The sequence below is a fragment of the Melanostigma gelatinosum genome, assembly GCF_949748355.1.
Source record: "Melanostigma gelatinosum genome assembly, chromosome: 8".
Taxonomy (NCBI): domain Eukaryota; kingdom Metazoa; phylum Chordata; class Actinopteri; order Perciformes; family Zoarcidae; genus Melanostigma; species Melanostigma gelatinosum.
This window is the reverse complement of record NC_136641.1, coordinates 22370861-22395069: the sequence shown is the minus strand read 5'-3', so window position 1 is coordinate 22395069 and position 24209 is coordinate 22370861. Positions and strand designations below refer to the sequence as shown.

Genomic DNA, 24209 nt, shown 5'->3' with positions numbered 1-24209 from the left:
CTGTGAAGCATATAATATAGTCGGGCCGGCGATGTCAGAGACCGGCCCAAACCCCGTCGGCCTACCGGGGATTCCCCCGGTATCCCCGATGGCCAGTCCGCCCCTGCTGAATTGTATAGATCACACATTATAAATCGAGTTTTTTAACAATATATTTAATAAGTAGGAACGAGTAAATTCCTCTTTTGAAAAATCTGTGTAAAGCTGTAATCAACCACCATATGCTGCAGAATCCAATAATTCTGAAGTTTTCTGATCTGATCAGAGCACTCGCTGTACATCACACTATTTCACGCTGCTGAACCGTAAAATACGATGCAACACGAACGAGAACTGGCTGACACGACAGAGAACTAGTGAAGAGAGAGACAAAGTGGTAACAACAGAAAAATGTTGCACTGGATCATGGCATGAGATTCTCCATCACAGTTGCATTTGTCAGAAATGAGCAGGGCCGATACATCAAGCATGCTTTGGGGTGAGCAGAACAACTCAAATCTACCTGGTTGAAAGTGATACAGAGAGGAAATTGTTGAATGATTTACTTTTTGGATTGTAAAACATGAAACATGCTGGAAAGACAGAGAGAGCAAATCAATTTGCCAACAGTCCAGCCATTTCATGTCGCATTTCATGCAGCCTTTCCTCCATGCAGCCATTTCATGCTGCATTTCCCATCATTAGAGTTTTCTGACTGGGGGTTGTTGGCAACGACGAAAGCCTCTGCAGGTGCACTGCCTCATGTTCGCGTCATTCCGGCACACACAGCGAGGCTCAAAATGTGAACGGAGCAAAATTGTCTCGAGTCACTCTGTTGCTCTGCATCCCTGCGGACATGAGTCATCCAGGTCACCAGACACGGGTATGTGCCTGGACGCCTGCTCAATTGTCTGATGTCCATTGCTCACTGAAAACATCAAGGACAACAAGTGCAGCTCAGCAATGTTCTCTCACCCTATTTGATTCTCGTAAGCTGCAACACAAATAGTCAAGGTTCAAGTAAAAGAGATGCCAGACAACAACAAAGAGATGTTCTCGTCACTGCGGTTATTATGATTGACCTGCAGTGGTTTAGAATCATCACTCTGTATGATATTACGGGGGAAAAGATATCCTTTTTTTTACACTCAATGTCTTAGTTTGGATGATTCCTCATTCGCTATCCATAGCTTACAGCTGCAACAATGAGTCCGCTTCATATGACAGGCCGTGTCTTTGGAGGCTATGATGGCAAGCACTGCATCTATTTCTGTCCCTTGGGAGATGATGCCCTTAATTAGAACAAGAAAATGGGAGGGGCTTGTAATGGCTGTCAACCCAAGTTTGGCTCGATTCCCAATGTCCACACTTAAGGACTCACAGACTTGGAGGCACGTTCCTGCAGAGTCTGTTCGGGGGTTTAGAGCTGTCGAGTGCCTGGAGGAAATGCCCACCACTCAGCTTTGTGACGTTAAACACGGAGTTATCATTCGGGAGGGGAAAGGGCACATAAAGAGGAGGGTGCATGGGTATTCAGCCTTGCATATGAAATGTACACAGAAACACTACAAGGATTTAAGATTATACATAAAAAAGACATGAAATCATGGGCTATATTACATACCAGGTTTACAATTGTGACCGAGCATCTTGGGTTCGTGTATAAGGGCACTCTCTTTATTTTTGTTTCCCCCTTGGACCAGAGGCAGGAGTTGCCCCTTCGCTACGGCAACCCTCAAGGGACATATCATCTTCAACACCAGAACAACAAACATGAGACAGTCTGTTACACAATTACCTCTCGTTTGAAAGGATAAGTGACTGGACGTTCAAATCAGGGGGTAAAAAACATCGAATTAAAACCTGCATTGTACATTACATGTTTTGTCGTCGTCAAGGTAATGTTATTTGCTGCTAAAAAGTGCTATCCCACTCATATTTGTACTGTTTTAAGCTCTTGCAGCATTTCACACCAGGTGAGGGCTTCAAATGGCTTCTTTTGTCCAGACAACTGGCCAAAACACTCAAATGTAACACAAACAAAAGGTAGCAAATCCTAAAATTTGAAAAAGGTGGAAACATAAAAAACTGGTTTTCAGCAGATTTTTTCATTTATATAGAATAGTTTTCCAAACCTAACTTAATTAAAAAATATATATTCAATCGTGGACACTATTGACTAAAATTCTAAGCATCACAAAGGTTGCAAAATAATTTACATTTTCGTTTCCTGCTACCTCGAACGAAAAGGTCGCAAGAAAGAAACTATTTGCCTTAATTGAGACCTGGAGCTTTCTGGATGATTGTGCTCTTTCAGAATCTCAAGGTTTGATGAACACTCCTGGAGCCGTCACAAAACGCATACAGTTGCAAGGTTTGATTCTCATTTACGTCAATGCTTGTTTTGCACTGCTGACTAACCTTGGCGCAGCACATCTCCACATCCAGTTACCGTTGTCATCCATCAGACAATGGAGCCGCGATTCAGAGCACGAGCGTCTGAACACGCAGCGTGCGTCTGAATGTGGATGTGTTCTGGTAGTTCTTCAGGTTTTGAGGAAGGAGGAGATCTGCTAAAACTAAATATCAAAGGCACTACATTATTAAAGATTTATTAAACCACGACAACGGTGAGATCAAAAAGATTTGCGGTCAGATTACAACACAGACAGTGCAAACAAATTAGACACCTTTCAGAAATATAGATAAAAGACTCAATTACAGGATTATGTTTCGACAATGTAATAGGGCTGTCCTCGACCAAAGACATTCTTAATCGGCTCACACTCAATACGATTTTGGCGATCAGTTGATTTAATTGAATTGAACTAACAGCTTTGTAAAACTGAGTTTCTCCACCACCACACAAAAGCACCACTTTGAACTCTGTGTTAAGCAGAGATGCGCTCATTATTTTCCTGAAAGTAAGTCCGTCAGCATGAAAGAGCCTAAAAATGACTGCTCGACCTACAACATAGCTTAAATAACAGACTACAGGTGGCTCAACCTTATTGGATGCGGGACCCGGAAAGCTAGCATAAGCGTGGTCTTGTGGACCATGAGGTGGTGGAATGGTGTGTGTAACCAAACTCCTTTAAAAGATCTCCACCAGACATATTTAAAAAGGTGTATAAAAACAATCTGTCTTTAAGAACAATTCTGTCTGATATGGGTTTTTTTCATTGTTCATTGTTGTTTCACACATAATGCATACATAAGCACTTATACACACACACACACACACACACACAGAGAAAGAAAGCGTGTCAATGGAGAACTTCCTTTTCTTTACGACAGTCAGTCGCCTCTAACATTTCACTCAGTCAGTAAGAACAACAGATCTCAGTCAGATGTACAGCTGATATAAAAAGTTTTCTTTTCTCGCCCGGCAGGTTGTGTCGGGAAAGAAAATCCCTGCTGCCATTCAATTTACGCATGGAGCTTACCGGTGGCTCCTCTCTGTGAATTTCATTTTGATGTTACTGTGCATGCTGTCTCACCGTCACTCCGAACACTCGAACAGAACGGAGCCATCGTTTGTGATATTCGTAACACCTGGGCTTTTTACGAGTCTAAATGTCTGTGAAAAGGGCCTAAAGCAGAAATTGTCACAAACGGCCTTGAATTTTTCTCGTTTATTCCTCCTTTTCCGCACTCTATTCCACCCCTGATCTCCACTGAAATACTGTACTTTATAATAGAGCAGGTGGGGGAAAAAAGCTTTGGTAAAACACATATACGCACTTTACATACGGATTACAATCTTCAGTCTAATTTCGTGGCTCTCAAACGGAGATCTATGGGGTCACACATGATTAAAAGGATCAGAAAGCAAACAAATAACATTTCTGTTGCACAAAAATATGTGTAACTTTTAGTAGTTGTTTTATTTTCTTTTTTTCGTTGAATTCGTGGATGCATTCACCTGTTCACGGCCATAAAAATCCTTCACGTCCAACACTTTATGAGGTCATGAACTAGGGATCACGAGCACATATTGCTGCCATATTGCTACATTTTAACAGGCCAAAAGCCCAAAAGACAAAAGTTGGAAACCACTCTTCGTACTGACCTGCGTGTCTTCGGACAGTGAAGGAACACTGACGGAAACAAACATGCAAACTGCATACAGAATCTTTTGGCTGTTATCTGAACCTCTGAGGCGTCTTGCCATTAATGGGCCAAATGTTTGTATATTTGTGTAAACGAGAGAGAGAGAGTGATTCAAAGAGACAGAGAGCAACACATTAAAATGAGAGAGGCTGTGACAGCCAGAGAAGGAGACAGACTGTCTATCCATGCTTCACTTTGCCTGTAGCACACATTTACAGAATAACTGGGGCTATTCAAGCTGCTTAAACATTCAGAGTCTTGTCACTGATGTTAAATTGCCTCTTCTTAGCGAGCTAAGAGCACTGGGGGAGCATATAGATAACAACAAGACAAACAAAAACGATTCATCTGTTGAAAGCTGGCACTTGTTTTGAATGAAGTGTCGGTTGAGATAAGAAATGGCTGCCACAGACATCTTACAAGGCGTGCAAACAAAACCTGATTTCACTTTGTCAAACGCTGTACGTCGCTTTTCATCTGATCACGATGCAGCATGAACAGCGCCTTGTGTTGGGCTCGTCTTGCCACAAACCTGTGAATGAGAGTGGAAGGGCCAAGCATTTGTTGAGCTAACCTTAAAGCGATATAAAACAGTTTGTATTTTGTATCTTTGTATTGCCAATGTGTGAAAGGACTCTAATGTCATTCAAACACAGACCTTCACAGACTTTCTCGGTGGCTTGTAACCGCCTATGGACTGATTTCTATGTAAAGCAATTGGAATGCTTTGCCAGGTAAATCCAAAGACGTGGCTGGCCAATTGATTAGCATGCCATTTTCAGCTGATGTTACGAAGCTAAGGTTAGCCAGCTAGCTGTAACTTAGCTATGCAGCATGGATCTGGTGTTGGGTGCTTTGTAACCTCAGCTAATCAAATAACTTGCAAACGGCAAGCTTGTTAGTTTCATGGAGCCTGAGATCCAAATTAAATATAGGACCCTTACAGATATTAAAGTTATTCTAAATGGGATATATGATTGTAATGTAATGTCTCACCGTGCGTACAGAGTGTGAGCAGACACGCGAGCAACAGGATGTTGATTGCAGTTTATGGAGGCAAATCACTGTCAAAATCCGAGAGCGCAAATGAGATCCACGCGCGCGCAAATCAAACAGCCGCGCGCGTATTTTACTTTGACGAGCGCTTTTAAATCACTCCGCGAGGGAATTTTGCTGTAATTAGTTGCTGTAATACAAATTGTTCCATGACTTCCAAAAGTTTTTTTTCCCCTCAAGCTGAGTAGAGTTCAAAATCAGGGGGATTTAATCGTCCGTAAAAAGCTTCAGCCTTCAAAGCACAGGAAAAGTGACTGACACAGAGCATCTCCTGAGACACATGAACCCGTACAACAGGGTGTCAGTGGTTTTGGATTGACAGCAATAAGTTCTTAAGACATTTTCACAAAGAGTAAAAAAGTGTCAACTGTTATCTGTCACTTCAACGATCACTTGTCGTCGTCCCCGTTTCTGACTACAAAATATAATGAGACAAGAATACGAAATACTTGACTGCTGATACTTTGCATCAAAACTATTCATTCTGGCAGCGATGCCAATATGCAAAAGTTGCAGCACTTTTTCAATACATGATTTGAATGGATTCACACAGGTCTGTCTGAGGTAAATCGTTGTGTAGCCCAAGCTAATGCAAGTTACTTTTCGCGAAATTGTCTGAGTAAATTTGAGTTCTCTCTGGTTAACGGTTACCTAGTGTATTGTATATGTCTAGGGCTTTTATTGTGAAAGGAGTAATAACGTTGTCTGTCTTGGAAGACTGTTGTCTTTTCTCTCACGGGCTGCAAAGTGAATCTATGGATTCATTTTGATACTGACAATAAATAAATTTTAATATGAAGGTATGAGAAAGTGAAGATGGGACCTTTCGTTTTAATCCTTTGACCTTTGCTGTATATTTATTTATTCATATATGCAGTTGGAATTAAAATTGGACAGATTATTACTGTGGTTATAAGTCTGAACAAACAGTGCTTTTTTCCGACATGTGACTGACATGTTCAATTGCCATCAGATAAACCTAAAGAGGTGCGTGTCTGAGGGGGCTGTATTTCTACTCGAGCTACTTTTTAAGAGGTTCAAACTTTTCCAATCTTGCCGGTTGGTTTCTGTCAGTTCTTGCCGTTTCTTGAAGCAGTCACGGTGTCCTGCTGCCACTCAACCCATCTGGCAGGGCACTGGCTATCAAAAGCATTACGCTGCTAATTGAAAACTTGCTTGGCGGTTAACACATTTCCAAAGCATTAGAGCAACCGCAGCTATGATTCATATACACCTGTCCTAACTAATTACATTAATGCTGAAGAATGATTCGGCCCGTCTTGCTGCGTCTTCCTCCGTCTCTACTCCATCACACGCTGCTCTCTTGTGTAATGGATGTGAGGCGGCCTCGCCTTTCAGGGGACAAACACAAAGAGATCATATAAACAAGACATGCGAGCGTCCACCAAAATAGCCTCGTTGAACAATCTCGAGTGGCTCTTGTCGACGATGGGCAGACCTTTATGAGTGAGGTTGCACATTAGGGCTGTCAAAATTGGCCAACGATGACATTTGAATATTAGTTTTCAAAAAAAGCATCGGTGTTTTGTGCTGAACTTCTTTCTATGCATTCCTGTCACAACATAAAACCTGTTTTCTGATTGTTTACGTGACACTTGCTGTCAGGACACGGCGTCTCTCTGTGCGTCCAAGTTCTCTGCCATACGGTTGTTGAATTATTTCTTGTTCAGCTTCAATTCCCACTGAATCAAAGCACTTTCATGATATCAAATGCATCAATCGGCACTGGCTGATTATATTATGTATAAATATATATATTTTTTTATATAAGCGCCTGCGTTTTTTTGCTCATTTAGTGAAGCACACAAATATCCTGCTGTAATATTTTGAACGTATTAACCGTATCTATATTGATCGATAAAGGCTTCCAATCTTCCAGGCAGATTACACTCACGCGCTACGTTGGGAGGGGAAATAAAATCAGTAATCAATACCATGGAGGAGACAAGAAAACTATTTTGGTTCAGTCAATGTTTGCCGTCAGTCAGCCCGGTGAAGGCAGGTCAGCGAGCTGCTGTCCACTCAGTCGGGCAGAGACGTCTACGCGCTGCTCACGTCTGGCTTCCAGTGGGGATTCGCAGTAAAACGTTACATTTCCCTTTTATAATTAATGAAAGCGATGTTAACGTGGTGCATTCAGTGCGTGCGGAGCAGACAGCCCCCGCTATACATGAGACCATGTGGAGATTCTGTGATTGATTTCAAAAAAGAAATGGCATATAATCAACAAGCAATTCAACTCCAATCTCGAAAGAAATTAAAATCGAGTGAAAAAATGACGGGTTCACAATTGAATAATCGAGCCTCTTGAAAGGCTGTCATTCGGTGGATTTTACACATCTAGTTATCAATGTTCAGTTCTACATTTGTGACTGATGATGAAGCTTTTTTGTTCTGAATATTACGTCAGTCATATGAAATATTCTAGTCTTGACTCAGCATGGGAACATAATGTATGTACGTTAAAACTTAATCTGTGGTAAAACCTTTTGCAGTATTTATGAATTCAAGTGAGTCATGTATGGACTCATTTTCAAGAGGAATTTCTGTGTTGCCGTTTCCTTTTAGACCATGAGCGGATCGGGAAAGACTCGTCCTACGAACAGGAGGGGAAGGTTCAGTTTGTGATCGACGCGGTTTACGCCATGGCTCACGCTCTGCATAACATGCACAAAGATCTCTGCCCTGGCAAAGTCGGCCTCTGCCCCAAGATGGAGACCATCAACGGCACACTGCTGCTCAAGTACATCCGCCATGTCAACTTCACAGGTGTGTACTCCTGATTCCACCGAAGGTAGGCCCATGTGCAAAGCTGTATTCTACCTTGTATGTATTGCGTAACGTGTGTGTCCCGTTTGTTTTTGGGTTCACCAAACATGCTCATAAACAGTGGCTTCCAATTATCAGGCGACTGAATGCAAATTACTGCGAGCACGTAGAAGAGGCAGAGATCCGTAGGAGGGTTGACAGTCAGCAGCAGAACAGCGGGTCTTTATCACAGCGGATGATGTGCAGGAACTGTGCTCAGTGAGATTTCCCGCCTTATCTTGTCAGCGTTGAATTGCCCACGCAAGAGATCTTCTGCTCGAAGTGCGCTGAATGCCGAGTTAAAATTGTACATAAACGAGAGCACCATCTGAAACAGGCATCAGGAGTTCTCCAGTGGCAATGTAGACTTGAATGCTGACCAATTCAGTGGGCTGTCATCTCAAATTGACCTGACCTGATCTCGAAGTGTACCTGAGCAATACACTGAAGCCCCGGCTCCCCGGGCGCCTGTGATTGGCAGCCCACTGCTCCCTAACATACAGGGATGGGTCAATGCAGAGACAAATTTCCCCCATAAAAAGGGATTAATATAGTATAATAAATAAAAAAAAATAAAAATGTAATAAATTTGTTGGCCGATATGCAACTAGAAATTGCTGTACAGAAATGCCAGACTCGGTTTGAGGCAATTCTGAAACGTCCTCTCAATCCTGCTCTTGTCACTAGCCCTTCGTTTAACCTGCAGTGGTCTAAGGCTTATGGGAAATAGTGTTCTTTTAAGGCAGCAATAATATCATAAACAACAACATTAGACAGTCTTTTAGAAAAAAATAAAAAAAAACTATGTGGTGTGAACCGCACAACATACTGTGCAGTAAGTTTATGCACCAGGGCTGAATTTATTTTGGTATTTGTTCTGTTTTTATGAATCTCAATGTGATTTTAAATGAGGTGTTCTTATTTCTGGAACAGAAGTTCCTGTGTCACTTCGGCTTTCTGCAAAACTATGGAAGTGTTCCACCGAGGCCAAGTGGAAAGCCTCGTACACCATCTGTAACTGCTGTTGTTCAGCAATAATGAAAAATACATTTGCAGCATGATAGTGTTACATCTTACAATTCCACATTTCAGAGCTAAAGCTGCACCTTATTCTGTTTGTCGCCAGTCGTCCTGGGAACAACTACACCGTTTAGATACAAAGCAAAGACTGACTCAACTACACGTTATCTATTTCTGCATGTGTGGATAGTGCCCGAATAATTTACAGAAGACAAACGTCTCCTCTGCACATGTACCCTTTTGTGGATTTTGTGCAGGGGTAGCTTCATTGGCTGAATTGTTTTAGACACTGTTTTGTCTTGTGCCATTCATCTTTGATGACTGCTTTTTGGAAATCTTGGAAGAGGATGAACACTCAAAAACATTCAGCTCAATAATGTATAAAGGGACAGTTAGAGGACCCTCGTTAACAGTCTCGACACATAACACATAATTATAGAAATGTACCACTGTGACATAGCAACAAGACAGATGCACTTTGAAAAATTAAATCTGGGCTTACAGGTAGAAGCACGGATGCATATTTAAGGGGGTCATGACAGCAGCATGTGCATCTGCTGGCTAGTGAGGAAATAACAGAAATGTACACTGAGCGGGTTCTAACTTAGATCAGCGTTACTGGTTGGAACAACTTGAACTAATTATACAGCGGATGAATAGAGGGTCAAAGTGTTTATGCAATCATGCAGAATGTAAACCTGCGCCACCCTCACAGATGATTATACAGCAGAGGAACATTTATTTGTGTGATAATAACTGGGTGGTATCTTCAGGGTGAGGGGCGGTCACGCCTCTGAAAGTACAGGCAGGAATAATTTGATGTAGATGAGAAAAATAAATAGGAACTTCTGGATGAAGCAAAACACTTGCCCACTGCTGCAGAATCCAGAGCTCAGTTTGCAGCTTGGCTGAGAGCCTGAACTATCTCAACTATCACTGTCAAAGTCAACCAACCGTCAACATTGGTTTCTTTTAAACAGACCGTTTGATTTACCTTAACAAACCGTCGCTTCTCTTAACCACAATAAGGTTCCTTCATCTTAACCAGTTAGTCTTGGTGCCTAAACTGAACCAAACATGAACCATAGTGGTGTTTCTTTAATAACCACATGTATATGAACAGTATTGTCAGACAGCATTGGCCTGCTGACCGAAGCGTTTTATAGTTTTATAAATGGGTGACAAACAACATGTGTTGTTGCCTGGTTTGGATGACTCGTTGGATTCCATCTTTGTTTTGATCTGTTTTGTACATCATATTTTGTACATCATGTTTAGGGTTAGGAGGTTAAGGCAAGGCAGGTTTATGTGTTTGATAGAAAATGCGGATCTATAGGTTGGAGTGGGAGGGAGGATGTGGAGTTTACTTTATTTAACGTCTCCATCTTCGCTGCTCCAAGTTCCCCATTCCAACAATTAAAAATCGTAAGGCAGTCATTTGAATGATAATATCGTTGTTTCATGAAGGCACAAAGGGCAGAGAGAGGGGTGGCAGCAACAGGGGTCAGTTTCGTTGGTAAATAAATTTAGGTTATATTGCAGAAAATGTACAAAAACGTTAATTTGGCATTTCCTTGCTCAGATGTGGCGTTTGGTTTATTGGTTGATGTAAGAGACTTTTAAAGTAGACACAAAGTAGCGAAGGGACAAAGCAAACATGGATATGAATGTATAGTAGTATGGAGGATTCTTGTATTTGTATTAATGTAGTCAAAGTAACCTTTATTGTTGGGGTTGATAAAGGTTAACTTGACACTTGTGTTTGCAGTTACTTTTTAACCCCAATGGATATTGAAAGGAAACTTTGCAGCGCTCAGCAGTGTTTTACTGCAGGCCCCATCTTCAAAGTCAAAACATTGTTTACCTGCACCGAGCGTGCTCATTATCATGTAAGCAGGTCAGTCCTCGTTTGTGAAGAATAAAAAAAAGAAGATGGAATTGTTTACAGTTGTAAGTCATATTTGGAAGACAGATCTTTCCTCCCAGCACTGGAGTAAAGCTTTCATCTGAAGTACTGTTCAGCAGACTTGTGTTGAGGAATAAAACTGCAATTCTTTATGCATTTCTTCATTCGTGGTGTTGTATTACCGGATGGCTTGTCAGCACTGAAGTCGTTGGGGTTGCTACAGGGATGGCTAGAAAAATCAATGCTGCACATTACCGGATTGTTTCCTTGCTTTTAAGAGTCTTTTGGCAGAGAGGATTTAAAAAGGTTCGGAGGAAAACAACAGGAATGTCCACATGACCCCAGTGTATTCTGGGAATTCTCGACAGACGTCCACGCTGACTTAAGGAAAGAGAAAAACCAAGCGCTGCAGATACTGTAAATGAAGTGGATTCTTATCGACGCATGGCATTAAGATTGTGTTCCCATTGAAGCTGGTTATTCTCAGTAATGTATTCAGTGGTCGTCAATAGTTATCCTGAGGACATTTAGTTTTACCGAGTAACCTCGTGAGACATAAACCCGATAGTGCAGCCGTGTTACAAGTGTTGTGATTAAAAGTTGGCTGTAACATCGGGTTTACAATGTCTTTTAGATACAGCTTGGTAAAGGATCTTTCCTGTCCAGGGAAGTAGGACTATTAAGCAGTGCAGAAACTTGTGAGGATAGAGTTTGAGACTAAATTGTTCCTGAGGTCAGTGTCAGAGAGGGAACGCTGAAAAGATAATCAACCCCACGATCAGTCCTTAACTCTGGCCAATTAAACGCCTAATAACCATGTAAGACCCGGCTTCCATTTACAATAGAAATAACTTAGTCTCCGACGGCTCGGGATCTTTGTATTTCTAAATCAAAGCTTTGCATTTCGGAGGAAAACGTGGTCATTCTGTTTTCTTTCACTCGTATTGTTAGGTTTGCAGCAAATGCCTTCATCAAAGTCACTGTAACCACCTCTGTGCTTTTGAAATGCAACGGCAGAATCTGCATCTTGTTTTGGTTCGTTTTCATACAACATTTGGAAAGACATTGGATTTCTCGTGGCTTTAATGGCTTTTAATGGAGTGGAAGGGTAATTCTTTTTAAAACTGCAAACGTGACATATTGGAAATGACTGTTTGGTTTTGAACACATTATCAATTCTTAAGAGAGGCGGAGTAGAGCTTTAACTGCGTCTCCTTCAATAGACCAGTTTTACAATGGAGAGTAAACATCAGGTCAAATATAACTTTTAGAGATCACTGGTCACGTTTTTTAATACACTTCTTAGAGCTAATGTAAACATCGTCATAATTCATCTCTAATATCTATTTATGTTGCAGACGTCCTGATTGAATATTTTAACGATCATCAGTAAAACTTTATTTCACACTGATGATGAACATTAAACGGTGTAATTAGTCTGCGCTTCACATGCGTGCCAAACCGTGAGCGGGGGGATCCGTACGGGTCACAGATCGGCAGCGGTTACACAGCCAGTCACAACTACAAGGAGTAAATGTGAATCATATGTTCATTTCTTATTTATAATTGCATGTTTCTAAAAAATACAGTCAGTACACACAGTACAGTTGTGTTAGTTTAGCTCTCAAAAGCATAAACAGAATTTTACACACACATTTTTGAACCCAGTTTACACTTTAGAGTTTAATCAAGAAAATGTTTTACTGTGACCGTTCCATTTGTGGTGCATTTGGGCAGAGCTGCAGCTGCTGACGGTGTGGTTTTTCCCCCCTAAATCACGTGTTTTTTATTGCTGAGATTTTTGAGGAAACACTTGTTATGCAGCGTTTCCTCAAACATTGGACCTGGTTCATAAAACAAGCCGTTTGTCAATGTTTGCTGGCTCTGCACGAAAACACGCACCTGCAAGAGGTGAAACTAATCGATTAAGGCAATCAAAATTAGTAGTAACATACATCCCACTCACTTCCCTGTATTGCTGAGATGGGCAAGAAGAATTTTCATAATTGCACATGACCGCCTGCTGTTGTCTTAGACATGCCCTCTAGATAATGCAGCGGGAATACACTGATGCAATTAGATCCTACGGGTTCTGATCAGACCTCTGACACACAGAAATCTGCAGAAGGGAGAAAATGAACGTGGTCTCAAAGCCTGACTCGCAACCTTCCAACTCTGACTCAGAGGTTCAAACAACAATCAATACTGTGACCTATACTCAAGGCAACAACACACTAAAATAAACAATTCCCTTTAATGTTAGAACAGAGGAGAGTGTGTAGTCAATAAAAAACCCAAATGATGGAAAACACTGAGGTGGTTTCTGGACATGAGCATCCCTCTCCCTTTAGTATAGCTCTAGAATTTACTGTACACAACATTCAAATATTGACTGAGCAATCTAATACACATTTCAGCTGCACGTTAACGAAGGGCATTTATTCCCCCCCCCCCACGTGTTACAGGATTGCTGAGTGTTCGAGGGTCGCATTGAGGGAGAGAAAGCAAATATGGTAGAAGCCAATAGACAGAGAAGGGGATGCTATTAATGGTGATTTGCTCAGAGAAGCTCGGCGGTGGGATCCCGTGACTAATTCTGTGAATTTTTGCTCCCTTTCACCACGATTTTATCACACGTTGCGAAGCCGCAGAGGGGTTTTGTAGGTTGGCTCGGCAACAGGAAGCGCGGGGATGACAAGAGACCTCAAAGTGCTAATCAAAATCAGTGCCGTCATTCGTTAGCACTCCGAATGGGGGGACCTTGTGGATTACAAGCAAACGGGGGCAATCAGCAGAATGAAGGGGTGTGAAATGATGTGGGAACAGCAACAGACAGCAGCCCCAGCCCTCCTCAAAGGACCAGGACAACATGGCTGTCAACATCTATTTTGCTCCCATCATTAACACTGGAACAGCATTAGCCTGAAGTCCCCTTGCAGCCTCATTACATCTGACAGCATTGTGGGAACTGCTTGGGTTCGTACGGTAATGTCCAACACTGGACTTCAGCTTAAAACAACAACATATCTATATATATATATATATATATTTTTTTTTCATCCACAGGAATCGCTGGCACCCCGGTGGTCTTCAACATGAATGGAGACGCTCCTGGACGCTATGAAATCTACCAATATCAGATGACAAATAACGCCACAGAATACAAGATCATTGGCAACTGGACAGATCAGCTCCACTTAGACGTACGGATGTTTTAAACATTATTTCAAACATGTCTGATAGATTGATTGTTGGAAAAGTGAAGCATGCAGAGTGCCAGATGTTTGTGCTGGTGTTCATGCACATTATCTCCATCAGCATAAATAATCCACCAGATATCCAATATTTGGTCGTTTAGCATTTCATGACCAATTCAACTCTTGACAAAACACTTAAAAATATAATATTTAGCTCCACCAACTGGAAGGATGAATGTTGTGACCCTTATTCCTGTAGAAAGGTATGAAATGGAGGAATTCCCCTTCATCAATTAACAGAATAAGACAAAACTATCTCAACATATATCTTCTCATCTCAGCATATCTTCTTCCAACAGTGCCAAAGTGGCCTCTTAACCATTTTATGTGACATTTACAGCAACTTCAATGTTGCTACACGTAGTAGAGCTTCTTTTATTCACCTCCTCATAACGTATCACTGTTATCAAAGACGATGCTGAATGCATCTAGCTTACGTCGGGTTTTATTAGGCAACAGTCGACGGAATACTATTAATAATAAATCATCCTCTTCCTGGTTGGCATTAGAATTCATAAACATGCAGGCAAACAAATGCTTTGGGTCAACACATATAAACATATGCACGAACCACAGAATCTGTAGCTCTGCATGTGTTTATCATAAAAATTGCTTTGTGTTACATGCCAAACTTTGTGAGGAGCAATGTTTATGCGTCCTTTTGTTGTTCTGCATCATTTATACAAGAGCTCCCGGCGAGCCACAAACGGTTTAAGATTACTGTAGACATCGAGGTCCTGAGCCTCTGCTGCATACTGATCGACTTCACCTGCACGGCAGCATCACCTGCACACCGCATTGATAAAAAAATAAATAACATCAGTAATACAGCACAGGCACATGAGACTGCAGTAGCACGCAGACTGGATTTAATTTAGGTCCTCCAGTCAGTGCATTCCCCGTAAGTAATTAAAACGGCAAAGCCGCTTCCTGTTGAGTTATAATCCGATGGGTTAACACGATGATGCCCCGATAAAAAAAATAAACTGCAGCTTTCATGTGGCGAATATCCCATTTACAGTTTGCTCAGTCGATCATGCACTTCTGTGTGTGTGTGTGTGTAAACTAACCTACCAAGTGTTAATTGAAATGTGTCCTCGTGCATTATGCATTATGTAACTGGTGTAACGATAAGTAGTAAATGGTGTTCATGTTTTTGCTATACTGACCCTTACAGGTACTCTTTAATTACAATTGTGAGCTGGTCAATTGAGCTGGTCAAAATGTGATACTACTGAGTAATTGCCCGGTATTTATGCACCTTGTTTAGGTTTCAGGGCTGTGAAATATATGAGAGAAGATTGTTGGTGTGGTGTGGTGGAATGAACTGGTAATATCTCGATACTTTCCCCTCCAGACCAAAGAAATGCAGTGGCCTGGTGCAACGCAAGAAGTGCCGTCCTCTATATGCAGCCAGCCCTGCCGGCCCGGGCAGCGCAAGAAGACGGTGAAGGGGATCCTGTGCTGTTGGCACTGTGAGAACTGTGACGGTTACCAGTATCAGGCCGACACGTACACCTGCAAGATGTGCCGCTTCGATTTGCGGCCTAACGCCAACAACACTGGCTGCGACCCCATCCCCATTGTGAAGCTGGAGTGGAGCTCCGGGTGGGCCGTGATCCCCGTCCTCATCGCTGTCCTGGGCATCATGGCCACTCTGTTCGTCGTCGTCACCTTCGTGCGCTACAACGACACGCCAATCGTGAAGGCGTCGGGTCGAGAGCTGAGCTATGTGCTGCTGACGGGCATCTTTCTGTGCTATGCCACCACGTTCCTCATGATCTCCTCTCCGGATGTGGTGATTTGCTCCCTGCGGAGGATTTTCCTGGGCCTGGGTATGAGCATAAGCTACGCGGCGCTGCTCACCAAGACCAATCGGATCTACAGGATTTTTGAGCAGGGCAAGATGTCGGTCAGCACCCCTCGGTTCATCTCCCCGGCCTCCCAGCTCGTCCTCACATTCACCCTGATATCGGTGCAGCTCCTCGGGGTGTGCATCTGGTTCGGCGTGGACCCGTCGCAGGCCATCATCGACTACGAGGATCAGCGCACGTCCAATCCCAAAATGGCCCGTGGCGTTCTGAAATGTGACATATCAGACCTGTCCCTCATCTGTCTGCTGGGTTACAGCATGCTGCTGATGGTCACCTGCACGGTTTACGCCATCAAGACCAGGGGGGTCCCCGAGACGTTCAACGAGGCCAAGCCCATCGGCTTGACCATGTACACCACCTGCATCGTGTGGCTCGCCTTCATCCCCATCTTCTTCGGGACCTCGCAATCAGCAGAAAAGGTAAATATTATTTCAAATGTGGTGGAAGTTTTGCCTCATTTTTTTTTTACAAATGAGCTCTTTTAAATTTGTACACAGATGCCAATGTTGTCACTTAGCTTTCATCAATTTGAACTAAAACGAACACCATGGCAGCAGGTAAATTTCATTCACTCGTGCACGTTGCATGTCACTTTTCCATTTGGAGTTTTTATATTTTCGATGCGCCTCATTGTGAGCAAAATGGCCACTCAAATGCTGTTTGTTGTACAGCATCAGCCTCTTGTGTTTGTGGATACTGCCATCATTCATCATGAGACGATGGGCTTTGTGCGCCGCTGTGGGGATTACAAGGCTTTTAGAGCCGTCTTGAGGATAATTCATTAAACTCAAGTTTGCTTGGATATGTTTTCCGTAATTGTGTTTCTGTGCGTGTTTGATTCAGCTTTAGCCGGCGGGAATACCGAGTAGTCAATCACCGCACCTTCAGGCACACACAAACAGGTGATACAGGTTTGTGAAGTAGCACAGAAATCACTGTGGCTGATGATGTTGCTTGTCACAAATAACCTCTTACAAGTGCTAATTTAGAGGTTGCTCAACACGGAGGTACACATTAAGAAAGCAGACAGAGGAAAAGTCAAACTACTGGTAGCAATAGAGGCATCGGTATGGGAATACTACTGTTTGGCGCTGCTTAATAAACTTACCAGCATCCTTAATACTGCCAACAACATAAAAGAGTACGTTATAGAGCAACAAAATAAAGAGAAAATGTGTACATGGACATTTTGTTCTGGTAAAGTAAAAAGAGGCAAATTACAAAAAAAAAAGTAGTTTCTTGGACAAACTTTAGGAATGGGAACTCTTTGTTCTCCTCAGTTTGAAAAAAATAACACTATCATTCTTCCAAATGACTCGTTTGGTACTAAATGTACTGCAGCCCAACAACGATATTTGATAAATACAATGCAAGTTATGATTGGAAAATGTCACCGGGAACAGTTGCTTTCAGTATCAGCCTGCCAAGTAACACACGAGGAACATTTAATTATAGAGAGAAGAATTGGGGGAACGGTGTTTTCAAGTTTCCTTTGCTCTCTGTGTGCCGTGCAGCACAGCAACTCAAAGCTCAGCGTTAGCTAACACACTAACACACAAACACATTTGGAATAAGCTTGTGGCAGAATCCATTAGGTCCTCTGTGCCCGCTGTGTTTTCTGGAGATGTGGCGGAAGCCCTTCAGGATCAACAGGCGGCAGAGCTGTTGCCTTAATGCTGTGAAGCATGCACACAGCTTTACTCAGATTCTGGCCACAAAAAACAACTAATTAATGAAACGGGCAGCCAAATAGAAATAACCTTCACGTGCATCTCCACCACTGAAGAGCAGGTGAATAAACCGAGCAGAGAAATCATTCTCAATCCAATCGGCGCTTGCACAATTCAAAGACTTGTTACGTTGTTATAACAGAGGGTGACGGTCATATTAAAGTCCACCATGAAATAATACAATCTGTAATACTGATTGTATACAAATACTAATAGTTTGCAAATAATTTCATTCATCCATATTCAGAAAACCCAAAGCCCAAATATGTGGGTGCAAGGCCTTGGAGGAGCTGTGTTCGTGTCTTCCTGTTTGCATGCTTTGCGTGTAGGTAGGGACAGCTCTGGCAGCTGTCAGGACGAGCGATTTGATCCCTAATGACATGAAAAGAGCAATCCTGCTCCGGAGAAACTTCATAATGCCTGAGCCTTCTGAGATTTCCTGTCCCCGGCCCTGTTCCCTCGCTGCACCGATGGAGCAGTTTGGCAATCATATCGGCGTGTCAGAGAAAATTTATGTCACCGGGGCCGATGGAAGTGGACAAGGGTCCTGGCTCTCCTCGCAGAGCGACTCTACTCTGCTCTCCAGAGGGGTGGCAATATTGTTCCGAACTCACCACAGGCCACGTGTAATCTTCTCAGGAGAATACAACCCCCCCCCCCCCCCTTCACCTAGGACTGCTTGCATTGCAGTGTGATGGAACACAATGCCCGATCACTTCCATTTGGCTTTGACATCTTTTTTTTTCTCACTTGACACGGCTTTAGGGAACTTATTTTGTGCAAGGCGTCTCTATAGTTTTTTTATTACATCAACATATATCAGTCACTGTGCGACCAGTCATGCTATTTATTTCAGATTGAACATCTTTGCTTTCCCCCCTAGAACTGAGTGCCCAATAAGATAAGGTCCTACCTATAGTATGCACAAACAGAATGCTGCGATCGCGTAACGGTAGCTCGTTTCTCAGTCAAATTAACAATGGACATTGAACTACACCTTAAGATGTACCCACCTTTTTAGGCTGGCGTTTGAGTAAAAACCCATGTCCTAGACCTGCTCTTAAAATATGTTTTAATTTTTATTATTTTATTTTTTATTTTATTTTATTCTGTGTATGTAATTTATTGACCCTAGGGTTACATTGTGGTTTTTTATGCTTTTAAATTTCTGCTGTTAAGCACTTTTTGATGTCATGTCTGTGAAAAGCGCCCTATAAATACATTTCATTTCATTTCATTAAGATGGTCTGCAAAGGTTTGTTAAAAAAGAAAAAGAAACAATTATAAGCATCGTGAAATGTGAAGATAAATGTTGCACAAGCTGATATACAAACAGTCATGACCCCACAGTGGGAAACACAATTTACAACTGTTGACATGCTGGTGGTTCAGGGCCCTGTGGGATATTCCCATGCCAAGAGACTCAGTCATTTGTGATGTTTGCAAATGTAATGTCAGACAAAACCTCAGGCAAATCTCTCTGAAGGATGTCTGCCAGCTGTGTGCAGACTGTACCCTCTTCGCCTTGTGTTCATCAACTTCAGAGGACCGCAGCCATCTTGTTCCGAGAGGCAAAGTCAACTGTTCTCTAATTAATGGTTCTGACACCGGATCACTGTGAAAAGATGGAGCGGGATAATGATGAAATTCCTTACTTTGATGATTTTTCTTTTTTAACGTTCGTTATTGGAAGTTCACTTTCAATCTAAAGAAATGATGCTCTCACATTTAACATGAATGTGTCGACATCAAATATGACCTCATTATATGTTTTTACATGCCGTGCGCTGACTCACCGCATTCCCCACAACAAATCAGAGACGGACTGTGTGTCCGAGCTCTGGGATGATTATCATCAATGAAAAATCACTTGCACGCACTTTTGATATGCTGCAGGATGTTTCTCTCCGCTCCACAGCGGTTTGCCTGCGGCCATATATCTGCTGAAGCACTTTGAATGACCTTGTTGTTGAAATGTGCTATACAAATAAACTTGCCTTGCTACCCAGCTGTGAGCTGCAGCTGTCACTGGCTTCAGAAAGCACAGTTCTTATGCGGTTGCCTAAAACCTCGGTGGTAAAGACATCAGTACGCCGACTGCACAGACACCTAGCAGTGGGGCACTGCTATTAGTTGTGTATAATAAATAAGCAACCGCATCGATGAAAGCAGAGCTCAGGGGTGATGAGCCCAGCACGTGAAATTAAAAAAATATGAATAAAGGGCACTCTGATACAGCGTGCTGTCCAAAGTGAAGTTCTCCTACATGTGAAGCTGTGATTTACGTGAAAACGTTACCATCTAGTATTCATATATTACTTGCGTATGGCAGTGTCTGTCCTTCAGGCGTCGTTTTAAGAGCCTCAGTCCATTGAAAGCAATACATGCCCGGCCATCAGATGGCCCTCAAACCATTCTTCTTCGTGCAGCTTTATTCGAAAATTGGCTCCCAGAATAAAAGACATGAATTTGATTTTCCTTGATGGACTTATTCAAACTGTGCAGACTCGACAGTAAGTGTGCTCAATGTAACCTGATATTCCAGAACTAGGACGTCACTGCCCATCAGTCAGTGAAGCCTGGACAAATGATTCTGTTTGCTTGTGTCTCTTCCATAATACAGCTGTACATCCAGACCACAACCCTGACCATCTCCGTGAGCCTCAGTGCGTCAGTCTCCCTGGGAATGCTCTACATGCCCAAGGTCTACGTGGTTCTCCTCCATCCGGAGCAGAACGTACCAAAGCGAAAGCGCAGCCTGAAGGCTGTGGTCACCGCAGCCACTATGTCCAACAAGTTCAACCCCAAAGGCGGCCTGAGGCCCAACGGCGAGGCCAAGTCTGAACTCTGTGAAAGTCTTGAAACACAAGGTTGGTATCACACCTGATGGCGCAATAGCGAGAAAATAAAGAACTAAAATGTTTTCCAGAGAACCTCAGCCAGGAGCTGATTTTATGCTGATGCAATGAGCTGCTTCTCTGGAAAAAAAGAAAGTAGTAATGAACCACTACATCTACTTGAAAATAATGAAATTATTTTCTATGAACATAACTGATGGCAGAGTTATTTTGCACTTCAGCAGTTCTGGGAATTAGCAAGCCTTATGTGAGCATACAATCAATTAGGGGACCATTTCAGTGGCATTATATTATGGTTTCTGATCCACTGCAGAAAAAAAAAAAACTGTGTGAATAATAGGACTGACCTCAACCAAAGAAAACCTTAGCCTGTTAACACTAATCGACTACTTAATTGTTAGTAATCGACAGATCTGTACAACTGAGTATCTCCATTGACCAGAGATGAGCTCATAGGTGTCTTGGAAATAAGTCATTCAGCCTGAAAAAGTATAAAACAATGGACTGAAGAATTCTTAGTAGACTAAGATCCAAACGACCAATTAGTTGACTTATCGGCTAAGAGTGGGCAGTGCTCGTCAAAAACAGGAAGTAACTTTTCTGTTTCACCAGGATAATCCATGCATTTAAATTACATGAAACAGAAAAAAAATAATTCTATTCTCCCTAACAGACCACACTGGATTTGTGACAGTGTGGCCACATTATTCAGATTTTTGAAAAGGAACTAATGTGGCACAGTGTTGGGAAAAAGGTGATTTCAATCACCAAGAGGAAGCGTTTGAGACGGCCGTCCCTGTGTGGGGCCATGGTTACATCCAATCAGGCAGCCACACATGTTCTGATTACTGAAAGTCCTGATTCTCTACTCTGACAGGCTCAACAGTGTAGAGTGATTTGTATTGGAGCAAAAGGCCAGCGCCCACATTTGTAAGAATGCCTTTTTTCCGACCTCAGAATGGAGTCATTATGTCTCATCCCATTATAGAGCCCATTTATAGGTCCTGATCTCACCCTCTGGTTTGAACTGTGAATCTAACAACTGCTCTTTGTGCTTGTGTGTCAGACCATGTTGAGGGAGGGGAGCCTTGTGAGGGACTTTAGACTCTCAGGTAACCTGATTAGTCGAACACTTTGCCCTTTTTTAAATCTCCGCTAATGTTCACTACCACACCCGTGCCTGCCTATGCTACGCACAAAGCATCCCGGCTGACACAGCACCCTTGAATGACACCCGGCAGTAATCACACCCTCACAAATCCACCCTTGACTAACAGACATTGACTTGGGCCGACACTATTGGCGACTCGGTGCTGCGAAATTGCAAATCAGCAAGGTGAAGTCTGATAGTGTGGGAAGATGACACCACTCCGTCTGAGTGCAGGACACAAGCGATAGCCACGTGTCCCCTGCAATTTGTTTTCCCCCGTTGACAAAAAGAAGGAATTTGCAGTAACGTGACAACAACAATAAGAGGGAACAGGAAAAGACAGATGGGTCTGCCAGCTCCAATTCTTTCTGGACCGTCTATTCTTATTCTTTGTCTTGGCCTTGCAGCACCTAAATATTCAAATAAGGTTCATGAATGTCCCCCCCATCCCCATCCCCATATATTCGTACACCCAACATGGCACCAACAAATATACGGAAACATTTACCATTACATGTCTCTCCTCGACAGCACTTTTGGCTCTGGCTTTCAGCAGTCTTCTGATTGGATTCATCCCCTCTGACATATTCAATCAGCCAAGACTGCTGCGGGCAGATTGGTAGTGTGATTACCACCACACCCAGCATGCTCGCGAGGACAGTTTCATTAAAAAAAAAAGAAAGAAAAAATGCCGCACACGACATACTGCGTGGGCATCGGAGCATGGCTGCGCACACACACACACACACACACACACACACACACAGGTAGTGTACTGTGTGACGGTGGTGTTTCTGGGCTTGTTTCGGTCACGGTGGTCTGCCCTCCGGTCATCTGTCTTATTCACGGCTGATCAAAAATTCCATGAAACATGAACGAAAACGAATGTTAAAGAATAATGAGCACCATTGATGAAAAGACTTACAGTGCCAAGTCAGATCACATAATGTCTAATATGCTTTACAATTGTAAATCTCACGGTGATACACTGACTGCTGCATGTTCCGCTTGGTGCGCAGAGAAACCTCAGGTCTTTGCATGCGGCACAAGACTCACCGTTGCATTTCATACCGATGCTGTGAATCTGCTCGGTGGCTCTATTGACACAATCAAATGAGATAATCAGCTGTGAGGAAAACATTATGAACAGAAGATTCCCTGATTTCATTAATGCTGCTGTAATCGCAGGTACTTACAGTGATATGACCAGTGAGACAGCCTACGAGTCGGATTCCATCTGCATCACTGTCTTGACAAAGATTTAAAATGTCTGCAATGTTACCATGTACAATAACAACCAACACCAGTTATTTTCTACCCATATGCTATGAAGTTGTGTGAAATCTTTTTTTAGAGATGAAACAATAACTTGATGTATCGGTTAGTTGATGAGCAGAAAATTAATAAGTAACTATTTTGATCATTGATTTATCGGTCCAGGATTTCTTTTACAAGCAAAAATCCCAAATATTCTTTGGTTCAGGCTTCTTAAATGTGAGGATTTCTCTATTTTCTGTCATTGTACATTGAATATTTGTATTATTATTTGGTTGGACAAAACAGATGTCATTTTGAGCTCTGAGAAATGATGGTGTGAATTGTTTTCAATACATTTCTGGAGTTAAACAAAGAATCCATTAATTTGAGAAAGCGAGTGGAAAATTAATTAAACGTCCTAATCTATTGTAGATCTTTATTATTTTGCATCGTTGTAACAGTTTGTTCTAAATCAGTCAAATTTCGACTTCCTTCAGATTTGCAAATTCTGTTTCCCATTTCTGTTTAAATGCAACACAATGACAGAGGAGGTGTCATCGCTGTAGATACAGCTTCCCCATTACTACACCCTGCTGTTGTGATTGGTTCCACCTGCACTGATTTGATGAAGGTACCCAGAAATAGCGCTTCCCATCAATCTGGACTCCAACATGTGCACTGACAGAGTACCGTTGCGTGCCTACTTGAATCTCACCCGTTGCATTTTTAACCCTTTCCTTCCTTCTCCCGCCTCCTACCTTCACTTACAGCGTTGGCTTCCAAGCAGACATACATAAGCTACAGTAACCATGCCATCTAAGCCAGGGATGAACAGAGGAGGCGGAGCCAGCGCCTGCCTGAGGAGAAATCACCTGATTCTGGGGAATACTGGAGGACTTCCAAAGCTGCAACAGCAGAGAAGAACTGGGGTGGAAAGATGGGAATTTGTCACTCCATGAATAGAATGGATGTCATATTTTTTTTAGAGAATCAGGTAAAGGCTTAAATGGCGAGTTTATGAGAAATGAGTAGTTTTTTGCAGGAGGGAGATGTGTAAGGGAGATTGGACAGTTCATTTTCCTCTTCCCACCCTTTGCTGAGACACACGTGAGCGTTGACGTCTCCAGATGAACCACCCGGAGTCTACACTATGTTTCCCTTCTGAAGTGTAAAGCACACA

The 24209-nt window shown here is 42.5% G+C and overlaps 1 protein-coding gene across 1 annotated transcript in view; it reads left to right on the top strand.

Annotated features, from left to right (window-relative positions):
• Positions 1 to 23849, top strand: part of LOC306781561 (metabotropic glutamate receptor 4-like) — a gene marked incomplete at both ends in the record, with an annotated part of 105277 nt that extends 81428 nt beyond the window's left edge. The window contains 5 exons of the mRNA XM_079274462.1: positions 7738 to 7938; positions 13970 to 14106; positions 15518 to 16453; positions 20388 to 20634; positions 23800 to 23849. Coding sequence (XP_079130588.1) covers positions 7738 to 7938; positions 13970 to 14106; positions 15518 to 16453; positions 20388 to 20634; positions 23800 to 23849 — 1571 coding nt within the window. The remainder of the gene's footprint in view (positions 1 to 7737; positions 7939 to 13969; positions 14107 to 15517; positions 16454 to 20387; positions 20635 to 23799) is intronic.
• Between the last annotated feature and the right edge of the window lie 360 nt (positions 23850 to 24209).